The sequence below is a fragment of the Pygoscelis adeliae genome, unplaced genomic scaffold (genome assembly GCF_000699105.1).
Source record: "Pygoscelis adeliae isolate BGI_AS28 unplaced genomic scaffold, ASM69910v1 Scaffold282, whole genome shotgun sequence".
In the NCBI taxonomy this organism is placed as follows: domain Eukaryota; kingdom Metazoa; phylum Chordata; class Aves; order Sphenisciformes; family Spheniscidae; genus Pygoscelis; species Pygoscelis adeliae.
Window position 1 is genome coordinate 2,535,854 of NW_008824352.1, and position 13,324 is coordinate 2,549,177.

The 13,324-nt window shown below is 45.4% G+C and overlaps 1 protein-coding gene across 1 annotated transcript in view; it reads right to left on the minus strand.

Annotated features, from left to right (window-relative positions):
- The window catches only part of CLIP2 (CAP-GLY domain containing linker protein 2), a 63,702-nt gene extending 51,892 nt beyond the window's left edge, over positions 1 to 11,810 (minus strand). The window contains exon 1 of the mRNA XM_009319280.1: positions 11,699 to 11,810. Within this exon, the coding sequence (XP_009317555.1) occupies positions 11,699 to 11,810 (112 nt within the window). The remainder of the gene's footprint in view (positions 1 to 11,698) is intronic.
- Between the last annotated feature and the right edge of the window lie 1,514 nt (positions 11,811 to 13,324).

Sequence of the window (13,324 nt, forward strand, 5' to 3'; positions counted from 1 at the left end):
CCCGAGTTTCTGATATTACTTTGCTCTGCTTCCTTCTGGCAGGAGTTGGGCTAATCCTCACAGTGATTGCTCTTTGCCAGAGCTCACAGCCTGCGGCTGTACTTTCTCATGACCTGTCTGCAGCTAGTCTTGGGGGAAGAGTACAAAAATGTAGCACCTGACATGTAATAACAAAGGAGGGTATGTGGTTAGCTCCTTATCAGCATGCTGAAAGGCTTGTTTTCAGCATAACCAGCTATCCTGGAAGACAGCAGAGAGTTAAGCCACTGTTAATTAAGCCACTGGGATGGTACTAGCAGAAAGGCAAGCACCATGCTTTCTATCTTGTATGCAGGTTTTTTCCCTTCTCAGTAGAAACATGACAGCAATACAATTATACCACCCCTCTGAATCATCCATCCGACTTGCCTGAAAGAGAAACGCTTTAGGGGCCATCTGCAGCACCCCCAGGATCCCAGGGGAACTGTAGGGGAGGTGAAGACCAACATCTCTTAATTGCCAAACAAACTTGCGCACAACCCTAGGGCTGCACTGTGCCGAAACACAGCTTTGATTCATTACTTCATCAGCCATTTATTTTTGCAGCCATACATCCACGAGCAGATCGCGCAGACTATACATCTCCTGCAAAAGTCACACAACAGCCTGATTGTACACAGATCCATGCTATGCAGAATGCAGAGTTTGTTGGGCTGTTTTTGTTTTGCCTAATCTAATAAAAAGAGATATTTGAGAGCAGATTAACACTGAGTCATCTACTTTATTCAAATATCTGGCTTAAACAGCTAAGTATCCAATTCAAAAGGCAATGAGCTGTATGTGAACAGGCACCATTTGCAGAAAATCCAAATCACCTATTCACAGCAGATGTCTAATTTTTTTGAGAAAAAACATGACCATGATCCAGATCTCACCCTAAAAACTCTGAACTATCATACGAACATACCTGCTGTGGGTTTGTATCTCAAACCCAACAGCTGTTAAGTCTCAGTAGCACCAGAAATGATGCATTATACCCTTCCAGGGGTGACGGTGGGTAAAGTAAGAAGCGCCCCGGGGGTGGAGCGTGGGAAAGAGAAAGGGAGGGGGGGGGGGGGGGGGGGAGAAATCCATAACATGAAGTGAGAGATCATGGACAAAGCTGTGGGAGCTGACCAGTTGAGCCGTACAAAATCTCAGTACATGGACCCACCAGGCACCCTGGCTACCCTTGAGCAGGCAGTATGCTCCCAATCCCAGTACATCTTACTGGTTAGAAACATTCACACATGAACTGACCCTCTCTCTTAAGCTGCTTCTTCAGAACTTCATCACATGATCAGTTTTATGCTTTTATCCTCTGAACACACCTGGCCAGGGCAGCAGTCAGTCAGCAAGGATGAAGACTCCAAGCCCTTTTTTGGGGTCAGGATTTTCTCAACATCTTACCGTCCTTATCTGAAATTTTGTCCTCAAGGTCTGCATCAAGCCCTTCTAATTTCTGGCAGGTTTTTTTTGAGCAAATACCTCCAAATACAATATTCTGCGATTCTACAACACAGCAATCCTGTGAAATAAATTATACAGCAATACATAAGTCTCCTGTCATCTTCAGGGATGTGAATCCTAAACAACTGTACAGGTTTAAGTGTGAAATAAGACAAGCACACCCAAAGTGCAGGAGTGAGGCAGTTGCCCTATATGCTCAATGACTGTGTACCCTCAGCCAAATTACAAATGCACTAATGTTTACAGACACAGCACTTTAGTCAATGAAAAGGACTATAGGAAGCAGCATTAGAGAGGGAAACCGCTGCTCCTGGTGCCAGGACTGGGAGGGCAAAAGGCCAGAAAAACCTGCTGGCCAGGATAACTGTTCCACTTTCACCTCTGACTCACAGGATGACACGGGGCAAGACCTAGTTCTCTAAGTTGTCTTGTGTGTAAAAACACAGGTAATACTGACCTACCCCACAGCCCCAGGATTCACAGGAGGCGGTGAAGCATTCGGAGCGTCTAAACAGAGGTTTCATATGTCCATAGCAGGCTTATAATTACAGAAAGTGAGAATGACTTACAGCTTGTGCTTGGTAGGAATGCATAAAGCAGCTTGGGAATACTCCTGCAGCAGCAGTTAACTCCTGCATAATGCTGCCCTGCAAATTAGAGCACTGGCAGCACGCTAAAGCACACAAAGCAATTTCTGAATTCTTGGTGTAGGTTCGGTTTTTAAGAGGTACTCATGGCAAAGTTCACCACTGCCTTCCTCTGCAACCATTTAAAATCCCCATGCACAAATATTTCCTTTCTCACAAAGCATTCTGTAAACAAGACCATGCAAGTAAAGCACTCTGCTGCATCCTCCGGGCCACCCGTAACCCAGACGTAGCACAAGAGGACACACATCTACTGTGCTGAAAAACAGCATTGCCGAAACAGTCACATTTTGTAGTAGAGAAACCATCAACTGTGTTCTGAATGGAGTTGCCTAAGTCACAGACAGCCCAATTTTGATAGCTCTTATTATTTTATAGTGAATATTGTGATACGTGGGAGTTTTCCTGCAGACCTCACTACTGCATAAAAAATAATGGCACAAAAAATAAATTGAGGGGATATTACTTTCTAGCATTTTTATAAAAATAAGTAAATATCCTACTGGACCCAAAATAAAAAGAGCAAAAATCTCTGTATTCTAATATTTTAAGGCTTTTGTGGAGACCAAGTCACCCATTTAACTGCTTGCAAGGAGGGTGCTCACATGCAGGGTCAATGTGTGATGGTTAAATCAGACCAATAGCCAATACCATGTAGCAACAGTCTGATGCCACTATAATCCTATGGATTCTCATATCAAATCCATCTATGCCAAAGGGAATCTTTCCTTTGATTTCAGTGAATATTGGCTCAGGCCTCTAATGATTAATCTGCTCTTGCAGGATTAGCTCAATTGTTCGAGGCAGAACATGCAGGAGCAGATTCTGCCCTGAAGCTGCACCCTTACTCCAATGGGTGTAACCGCAAGCGTACTGATGCTACTACAGACTTACACCAGCACGGCTGAATAGGATTTGGTTCATTATATTCAAACCACCATAAGCTGAACATCTGTGGGAAGCAGATTTTCTTTCCCTGCTGTTCTGCGAGGAGCTACAGAGAGAGCAGGAGGGCGTCTGACCTCCATATGCCTTCAGTGTGTGCTCGCATCTCGTTCTACAATGAGTGCACTGAATATTAAGGATTAACTATATCAAATCCTTCTAAGAGCATCTAATGATTAAGACAATTAAAATCAGACGCTCAGTTGTCTCTAGACGTCACCTGTAAAGCTGATTAAATCAAGATTGATTCAATGCCCTTTTATATTGCTTGGAATGCATCAAACCACTTCTCCTTGGGAGATGAATGCTGCCAAAAGGTCCTTTCCCTCCTCAAGGGGAACCAGAAGGGATGGGGAACCACCACCTCCAAAAACCCCATAGAAACCCCAGTACAAAACATATTTCAGACTGCAGGATGGCAGACAGAGTGGCTCACGAAAGGGACGTGTGAGCTGAATACAAGCCCTATGCAAATAGTCAAACGGTTGGTCCACAACCATGATGCCAGAAAACATTTGGCTTCTGGATACGCAGCGGGGATTAGAAGCAAATATGCAGGGTCTCATGAGAGCGTCAGTGTCCATGAGCGAGTGGATTTGTACACAGCAACGTGACCTACACGCAGGGCACCTCAGTCACCCCACAGTAACGATGAACGAACACGCTCAAGCTCTAACGATCACCCAGCAAAGCTTCTCCGGTGGTTGTCACAGTTCCTCCACCTCAGCCACACTGACCATCAGCCACCACAGTTCCCCTCCCAGCCTCACTCCTCCATCTGAGCTGTACATCAATCCTAAATCAGCAAATCAGCAATTCTCATTTGCAGTTTTTCCTGTGCAGCCCTCGAAAACACACTCTTGTTTTCTTTCAGATATCTGATAACTTCTTGAACAGATGACTGCCTGTGTGTACCTGGATACTGTAGCTCTCACTACTAATTGATAGATAATCTGCTGATAGTGTAGCAGTCAAAGGCATTTGATCTCAAAACATGCTCGTTGGCACCTCGTCCTCCCAATTCCCCTTGGAACTGAAGATGCTGTGTACCCAGACCCATTAAGATAAAACAAGACCTAATCAAACTTCACAGACAACAATGATGCATTTCCAGCAACTATCACTAATCTGACTCGAGGAATATCCATTCATGCTTGCAGCATGGATTTAATTGAGGACAGCGCTCAGACGAGAGCTGACAATACCGATCACTCCATGAGGCCTGAAGCAAAACAGCAAAAACAAGCGTTTCCTAGAAATAATAGCAGCCTCTGGCTCCGCGATGTGGGGTCTTTTCTCTCAATTTGCCAGCACGCAACACCCCAAGTTAATATTAATCAAGAGCCACAAAGCCTTTGAATAGACAAGAATTAGCTCCCTATGTCTGTGCCAGTCAATCAGCTGCTCCGGACACTACAACCCCATTTCTTTTGTTTCAGACAAAACAGTAGTTTAGTGTCTTTCATATTTATTTGGGAATGAGAATTAACAGATCAATACAAAACCAGACAGCCTCAGCACTCTTTCTTGCAGCTTTATAAAAAAGCCTGTGTTAAGGCACTGCCAAACCATCAATGATTACCTCAGAATAACCTGCCCAAGCTCTCTCTTATTACCGAGGCATCAAGGACACCTTCCCACCCTCTGTTTTACTGCAGAATAATCCTGGAGGCAACAGAAATTAGTCCTTATTGCTATGCATCCAGCCAATTTACTCCAACAAAATCCTGAGAAACTTGAGGGTTGAACAACTGGTTTCCAAGTTAATTGACCAAGATGTTCCTGTTAACCCTGTTGCAGATAAGTAAAAAGGAATGAGGATTTCCCACTGAGGAAGGTAAGAGCAAGGCACTAATCCTACAGAGGACCTAATGTGGTGGTGAGATTTAGACTCCTCCAGCAGAATTCACGCAGGTATAGCTCATTAATGATGGGGCCTAGATGTATGCAAAGAGACTTATCCATATAGAATTGCTGAGGCTCTGAAACTAGACGCAGCCCTCAGAAGATAACTGCGTTTCCAGAAAACAAATCAGAAAAAGTTAAATCCCTCTCCCCCCCCCCCCCCAGGAGACTCAAAACCAGATTCAGCCCCGATAAAAAGATTATGCCACACAATTTTCAAAGGACACCTCCTTTAATTGCAAAGAGGGACCTGGGATGTAACCCACGGAGTCCAGTCCGTCCAACCCTCTGTTGGCCTCTTCTCCTTGTTCTCCGATGCTAGGAGTGACTGATCACATTCAGGTTGGCCCCCCCCCCCCCGCCAGGAGACTCAAAACCAGATTCAGCCCCGATAAAAAGATTATGCCACACAATTTTCAAAGGACACCTCCTTTAATTGCAAAGAGGGACCTGGGATGTAACCCACGGAGTCCAGTCCGTCCAACCCTCTGTTGGCCTCTTCTCCTTGTTCTCCGATGCTAGGAGTGACTGATCACATTCAGGTTGGAGCGACAGCTCTGATCACGCATCCCACCTAATGCAAACTCAGCAACTGCCCCCAGCAAACCCGTCCCAGCTGCTGCCGGAACAACGTGAAGCTCATCCCCTCGGCACAGCAGTAATTATCCATATATATATATCTCTATCTCCAGGATATAACCAGACTCAGCCGATTACCAACCGGAAACCAAGCACGACTAACTACCCCAATAACTAGCACAGCTCAGGCTTATAAAACCCTCATTACAACATACTTAGTTTAATGACCCTGTGGAGCCAGTCATCTTAGTGCTCTTTAATAGCCCTGCGAGAGCTGCAATCCGCTTCGCTTTTATTTTTAGTGAACAAAAGTGTCATACAGTGTTTGCAAAGGTTAGGTCTGTGCATTTATTTTTCATCAAAAATAATGTATGTACACTTACATGAAAATAAGAAGGCATTCCCAGGCTCCTGGCAATGCTGTATAGTTTAGCTGTCAAAGTATATGTTTTGACAATAAAACTGGGCACCCGCTGAAAAAACAGTTTTGATACTCATAGCCATGCCTAAATATGATATTCAGGTCACAGATACTTGCACCTGCCCATTCAGAAAGACAGGACCCATCTGTAAAATTCAAGATCTAGGCTGGGTTCAGACAGGATGCGTTTAAGACTCACAGAAAATGTAACGGGGTTTGGGCTTTTTTGCCTCCAGCGCTGAAGTCCCAGTGTTGCCCAGCTCCATCTGCAAATACTAATTTTCCTTTTTTTATCCCCCTTTTGCCAGAGTTCCTTAATTGAAGAAGAGATTTAAGAACCATAAAAAGCACTGGTAAATGTACGCCAGAGCCAGCTGACAGCAAAATGCAGTATGAAAGGCAAGACTTTCTCCTCTAACCAAGTTACTCTAATGCTGCTCTGAGCAGACAAAAACCACTCTGAAATGTGAACGCTTCCCTTCCCAGCGGCTTTCACCTGTTCCACCAGCTGGGAGGGCTGTGTGGACCCATTCATCACAGCTTCCATTCTCTCTCCATCTTGCAACTCCAGGCAAAAGCAGGCTTTTCCAGGAGGAGGGTGGGAAAGAAACCGAGACATATGAGCTTTGTAAGTAACAAGAAAACCAAACATTATATCGAGCCTTTTACCAGTGACCTACACGTTTTGCACAGAAACCTCTCTTGCACATAGGGTTGAGAGCAGTAACTTTCTTTTCTTGAAGTATGGGAAATAAGCCAACGCATTTGTGGGAAATCCTCTCCCGAGACAGCTAGAGATGAATTTTCAGTCTGGTTTTAAGGAAAATAGTTACCACAAAGCAGCAGAACTTATTTTTTCCATTGTTCCAGCTTTATGGGAGAGAAGGGAGGGGGATAGTCAGTGTGGACACCATTCATCGCGGCTAATGTTTTCCAAGAATCCATGCCAGGTGCCAGTCCCCCTCTGACTTTCAGTGGAAATGACCATTTCAGCTCTCCTTCACCAAAAAAAAAAAAAAAAAGCCCCCACCCACAACAAGCCAATGCACCTAACCCAGAATACCACCACAAAAAGCCTTTATACCTCATGGGTCTTTGAAAGTGCCAGCTCAGGTAGGAGACCCAGTAACTCTCCACTCTAGGGAAGTTCAGAGAGGACACTCCACGAGCCGGTAGGAAACAGGGGCTCCGAATAAGTTTGCGGGAAAAATAACTGATATACTGAGCCGGCTTGTCACACATGCTACAACTACATCATTTTTGGTCTCTATAGAAACCTACAGCCATGAATTGTGAAATTATATATACATGCACACACAGCATCTTACATCTGCATCAACCCTCTGTTCTGTTGCATAAGATCTGAGTTGTCAAGAGTACATGGAAATGTTTAACAGGGCACATCTCCACTGCCTGGGAAAGGAAGAGAGATGAGAGATGGATGAGACACTTGACTTTCCACAAAAGAATATGAACAGAGTGCTGGGGAAAAGAGAAAGAATAAATCAAAGCATCTTTGCGTGTTCCAGACTAAGAATAAAGGAAAGTACCTCTACTTGCACTTTCGCAGATAAGACTGATCAACTTATGGGAAGGTAGGAGGGAGGAAGAAAGTGTGAAGCTTTTCAAAATTCATTTGTATCTAATGGCTCTCTGACAACTCTCAGGTACAACTGGAGAACGAGCACCTTCTTTTGACACCCAATCTGGAAGATATAACCTCGATGCGGGGTCTTTCTGAGCCAGCCCCAGGCTACCAGAGCCAAGAGACAGTTCAGAGCCAACAGACTGTACATTGTTACAGTTTAATTCTGCACTTTATTAGATTTATGGTTTTCTTTTGCAACTACATTTCAAGCTTTTGAGATTTCTGTCTTCCCCCAAGGTAGCAAATTCATAGAGATCAATGTTGCAGCTCTGTATTTTGTAATCCAAACCACACTGGCTTTCTTCCATCAAGCTGCAGGGCTAAGGTGGTTCACCAAATGCCTAAGACAATGGAGAAGTCTCTTTTGGCATTTCTGGCAAGAAGCAGGTAAGTGTGGAGGCAACACATGAGTTCATAAAAATCCAGTACACTCAGACCCCCTGGAGTCAGGCAAACCCTGACTGTCTCCCAGGAAAGCACTCTCAGTGCACCGACACAGTTCACAGAGCTCATGCAAATGTTCAAAGACAGCACAGAGCAGAGCTCATGGTTTCTGCAGGGCTTCTTCACATGCCTCACATGCAGTCTCCTTTATGCAACTTTTTAAGACCTGATGTAAATCTTGGTATCTTTAGAGGATCTTTCCATCCCAGCAGACACCCAACATATCACATGAAGGCACTTTCCTGGACAGTGACAGAAGAGGGAAGAAAAGCAGAAAAAGCCCTTTGCAGTATTCACACTAAACACACAAAAGAAAATTGTTTTCAGCCTCTTCATCTCTGCCATTGTCCCTCTGTACATTAGAAAGGCTCCAAGGCTGTGACACTGGGGAAAGCACTCAGTGCTGACTGCATGCTACCAGATCTAACAGCCCTCAGGCTAGCATATAGTTACCTCCTCTTGATAAAAGTTGGGTTATCAGTACTGCTGTGAATTAACAGCGTGGTGCACTTACAGGCCAGAGGTTGAATGATGCAGGTTAGCAAGACAGAAGAGTGAGGATGGGGCAAAGTTCCATCACCCTCCTGTGGCCCAGACCTGATTAATCCCAAGGAAGGTAATGAAATCCAGTCTCCATGGCCATCTACCACCAGATCCTTTGGCTGCAGGCATCCTCCAGGTTTACATCAGTGCCTGCTGTGGTTAGGATTTTAGTGATGGGGACACTTGGCTCTGAAATAGAATTAAGCCACTGACAGAAAAAAAAGAATATTTTCTCTTGGAGTTTTTCCCTGCCAAAGGCTGAATCTCATGATTGTCTGTGCTGCGGCTGGGCCCCACAGCCAGCACAGGTGCTGCCGCTCTCAGAGAGGGTCACATAGGCAAGTCAACAGGATTTTGGGATGCACACTTTGCTCGCCACTTCAGATTATCATTGGAAAGGAGAGGAGCAGGGGGCAGCGAGGGGCTGGCCAAGCCTTTAGAGAGATTTGCAGGAGGAAGAGCAGGTACAGGCCATGCATAGACACAGCAGTAGCTCTTGTGCAGGGGACAGTGAGAAGATGATGCTAGAGATGACGTCAAAGATGATGCTACAAACCCTATCGCAGCCATCCACCGAGCACATGCTGGGTAAACAGCCCCATTGTGCTCTGTTCTCACCTTCCAGGTAGGAACGGCTCAGAGCTGTGACTGCTCCGGCAGCTCCGCAACTCCTGCAAAGCCCCCTGCACCATCCCAAGAGGCAGAGGAGCAGCAGCGCAGCTCACAGCACGCTGGTTGCACAGTACCAACCCACCCTCCCGAGACTTCTCCCCTTCTCCATACACACATTTTTCCAGGAATAAAACTCATTTTAGAACTTTTCAAGCAAAGGTCAAACTCAGTTTGGTGCAGATTCTGCCCGCGCTCGGACAGCTTTGCTGCACATCCATCACAGTGACAGATGGCTATAGCTGAACAAGGCACAAAGAAGCTCCAGCAAACAAGCGCTGCATTCAGCTGAAAGGCCGCATCGGGCCCCGGTGCTGACTGTCTGTGCTCACTAACTCTTTCATACCGCCACACACGCGCTGACTGTGTTTGCCGAGACGCCTCTGTGCAAAGCCTCCGAGGGGAAGACAGGCCTCGGATCTTTTCCCTCATTTTGGTGTTTGGTTTTTTTTTTTTTTAAGTGATAAAAATCAACTGAAAATAACTCCATGTCACACTGCAATTATACATCCAGCATGAAGCACCTTGAGAGATTCACAACTGTTTGGTACATAGTCACTTCACTGGAGTCCTTCAAGTTCATTTCTCAATCACAGCTAGCTGCTAGGAGAAACAAGGAGGAAATACAGAAAATGGGTCTGGGGAATAACTTCAAAATAAACAGCCAAACCTGTCAACCTTACCCTAAGAATTTCCTTTGTCAATCTGCGCTTCCCTCTAGCAAACAGATATAAGGAGACTTCAGTATCTTTGATTTGGATACTAAATTAAGAAATTAGTCTTAATATTAAAACCCACTCAAACACAGAAAAGAGCAATTCAAACGTTTATATTTACATCTAGGGCCAAGTCCTCAGCCGAGGAAGAGCAGTGCCGCTCCACTCCCTACAATGCTGTATCACACAGAAGGATCTGGAACTCAGCCCACGATCTCACACAGTGACTGGCCCCTCAAACAAGACCTTACACGTGTGCAAAAAACCAGCTTAAGACTGTGGCTTTTACAGTACTGTTCAAGGAAAGAATTTACAGAGTGCGAGAGATGATCAGTCACTGAAAGAAGAGAAAGCTCAGCTGAAGAAGTCCATGAGCAAAACAGACCCCCTGATGTGTAATAACAGAGCAGAGCCAGGGTCGCTCAGCAGCAAGCAGGGTCTTTGCATGGAAGCCCCGTGCAGAGGTTGTGCCTGAACCACCCTCTCAACGGAGGGTGTTCATGGGACAAGGACACGTGCCCCAGCACAAGAGAAGCTTCACGGAGATGGGTTTTTTTTGTTTGTTTTGTTTAAATAACTAACACTTCTGCATTACTCTGACAAGAGAGAGCATTGTCTGGTGACCCTCATTTTTGCAGTATCGTTATCACAGACTAATCTGTCATAGCATGCTAAAGCAAATTTTGTCCAATATTATCCCCTATACTAAAAATGTTGTCTGACAGGTACAAGGCTTTCCTGCTTCTGCCAAATGCTATATATTTTTGGGACTGAAACATAGAGCAAAGTAACCAGGCATGTGGGCAGTGGCCTGAATTATTATGGGACAAGAGGTTGACAGATGTCCAGAAGCAACTAGTGACATTCTCAAATGGAAGTGTAATATACTGAATGTACAAGTGATTGATTCTGGTTCCCCAGAACCAAGAGGAAAGCCTTTTTTAACAAAGTGAAACGAAAAACATTACAGCAAATATTCAAGGTGCAAGTTTTGTATAAGTTATATCTAATAAAAAAACAACCCAGAAATCAAAGAAGCCAGAAAAATGAGTGCTAAGTAAGACACATCTCAAACGCTTTTGAAGTGTTAATTATACTGCATAACAGCAGTCTGTATAGCTTATGTATACACTGGATATAGATCAACGGACAGTAAAGGCTGTGTATGTATGTCTAGGTAAGTCATTATTCAAATCCCAGTGCTTCAAATGATCCTGTTCAAACAAAGGCACTAATTTGAGGTAATCAGCACAGGACAAATCACCTTAAGTGCTTGGTTCTTATTCTTGCATTATCACAGGCCAGAAGCAATGGCTATAGGACAGTGTTTAAGAAGGCCATGGGTGAGGTTCCCACCTGCCTAATTATGACCAGCTCTTCAAATGTCAGTGTCTGTACAGGTACGCATACGCAAAAAAGCAAGACAGGAGGCAGCAGCTCTCTCTGTCAGCCCTAAACACCAGGGGATCCATCTGTCTCCCACCCCCTCCACAACCTGCCTGGTTTGTGTGTTAGTTGGGAGAGGGAGGCCATTTACTCACCCCATTACACTTGTTTTGATCCATGCTCACGATCGATCTACGTACAGATGGGAAATTTCATGTCCTACTGAACACTGGCACCACTAGGCCTTTGCCTTTAAGCCAGGTAATCACCTGGGTCAGCTCATGCCTCTGCCAAATCAAGTCCTTACCTTCTTTTGAACCAGTGGTGACAGCAGCTGCAGTGGTCCCTGATGCCCGTCCCACCGGGCTGGAGTGCTTCCCAGCCCTGCCGGGGATTTTAAGTCCACTTGGCTTCAGCATGTTTGCTGCCTCCTGTATCTCAGGCTCGTATTGCCAGTGTCTCAGAGAGCTGTCCTGGTATCACCGTTCAGGCTTCTCGATGATGGACCTCTTCTTCCATTGTCACAGGCCTGGGAGAGAGAGCACAAAAAAATCAGATAGAGAACGGGTGGGAGAGCACCGAACAGGCTCCCAGAAAGCCGTGCCCAGCTCCCTCCTCACATCCCTAGGAGAGTCAGGATCTTTCGTTTCTTCTCCTGCAAAACAAGGGCGATCATTTCCTTCATCTCCCATCTTAACATTACATTCTCTTTCTTGATCTCACAGTCTCACGTTAACCCTGGAGTCCTGGACCAAAGCTGAAACCTCCCAGAACCACCAAAAAAGAATTAAATTCAGTTTGGGATTTGAGTGACTGAAATTGTTGACTGGTTTTAAATTGTAAAGTCTCAGTTCGTGCATCAGCCAAGACCCAGTTCTGCTGTCAGAGCCCTTACCAAAGGCGCACTAACGACCCTCAGCACTAGACCTTTGGTGCGCGGCCCCCATTTTCACAAGACTTCAGGGCAGCCTCTCCAAATTGACAGGAGGAGGAAGGAAGAGGCCAGTGTCCAAGATGGGGCTTTCAGCTCCTTTCCTTAAGAACAAATCCAAAACCTTGTCACAGAAAAAGGGCATCTGACCCCATGGATTTGCAGTAAGACTGAAAAAAATAACTTTCTGAAACCTAAGCATCACTCCACCAGCTACTCATCAGTGAAATCACATAACCCTTCTCCATGCCATTCCCTTCCCAATAGGCAAACGGAATAAAACCTCCAAATTCCTTGCAAGGATGTTGCATTAAGAAGCACACAACTCCTCAAGCAAAAAATTTTATGACAAGAAACGAAAAATAAAGGAAATGACTAAGCTGCTTAAAAAAATGCAAAAACATTCCTAATGGATAAAGAAAAACAATCAAAAAATTGAGACTATCAGCCAAAAGGAAGCTAAGGCTGGCTGACTGAGCAGGCTGGGATATGGAGGGAAGAAGGTGGCAGCAGAGTGAGCCAGGGACATAACGGCAAAGGGAATTGCACGGAGAGCACACCAAGGACCAGCCAGAAGCCGGGAGACACCCAGACCTGCTTCCTGGGCAAGGAAGGAGGCAGCCTGCTGCAGACAGCACTCCAGAGAATTAACGTAGCAAAGATTTACAGATGCTGCAAGGGGGGAATTGCAATAGCGGGGACGGGAAGTGATTAAGGCATGAGTAAGGATTTCAATACAGGCTGGGTCAGAGTGAGGGGAGGGCTGGCAGGGCTCCAGGGAAAGCTGCAAGCAGACACAGAGGAGGAAAAACTGCAAGGAGAATTCCAAAACTGTATTCCTGAGGGCTCACAAATATCTGAGACACCAAAGAGCGTTTCAGCAGTAACAGCCAGTCATCCCACACCAGCTTAGAGAGACAAAGAAAGGAGGGATCAGCAGAGACAGCCTGGGGAGGGAGCCTGAGTGAAAACCCAAGGGATCAAGCCCCGTCTCTTCCCCAC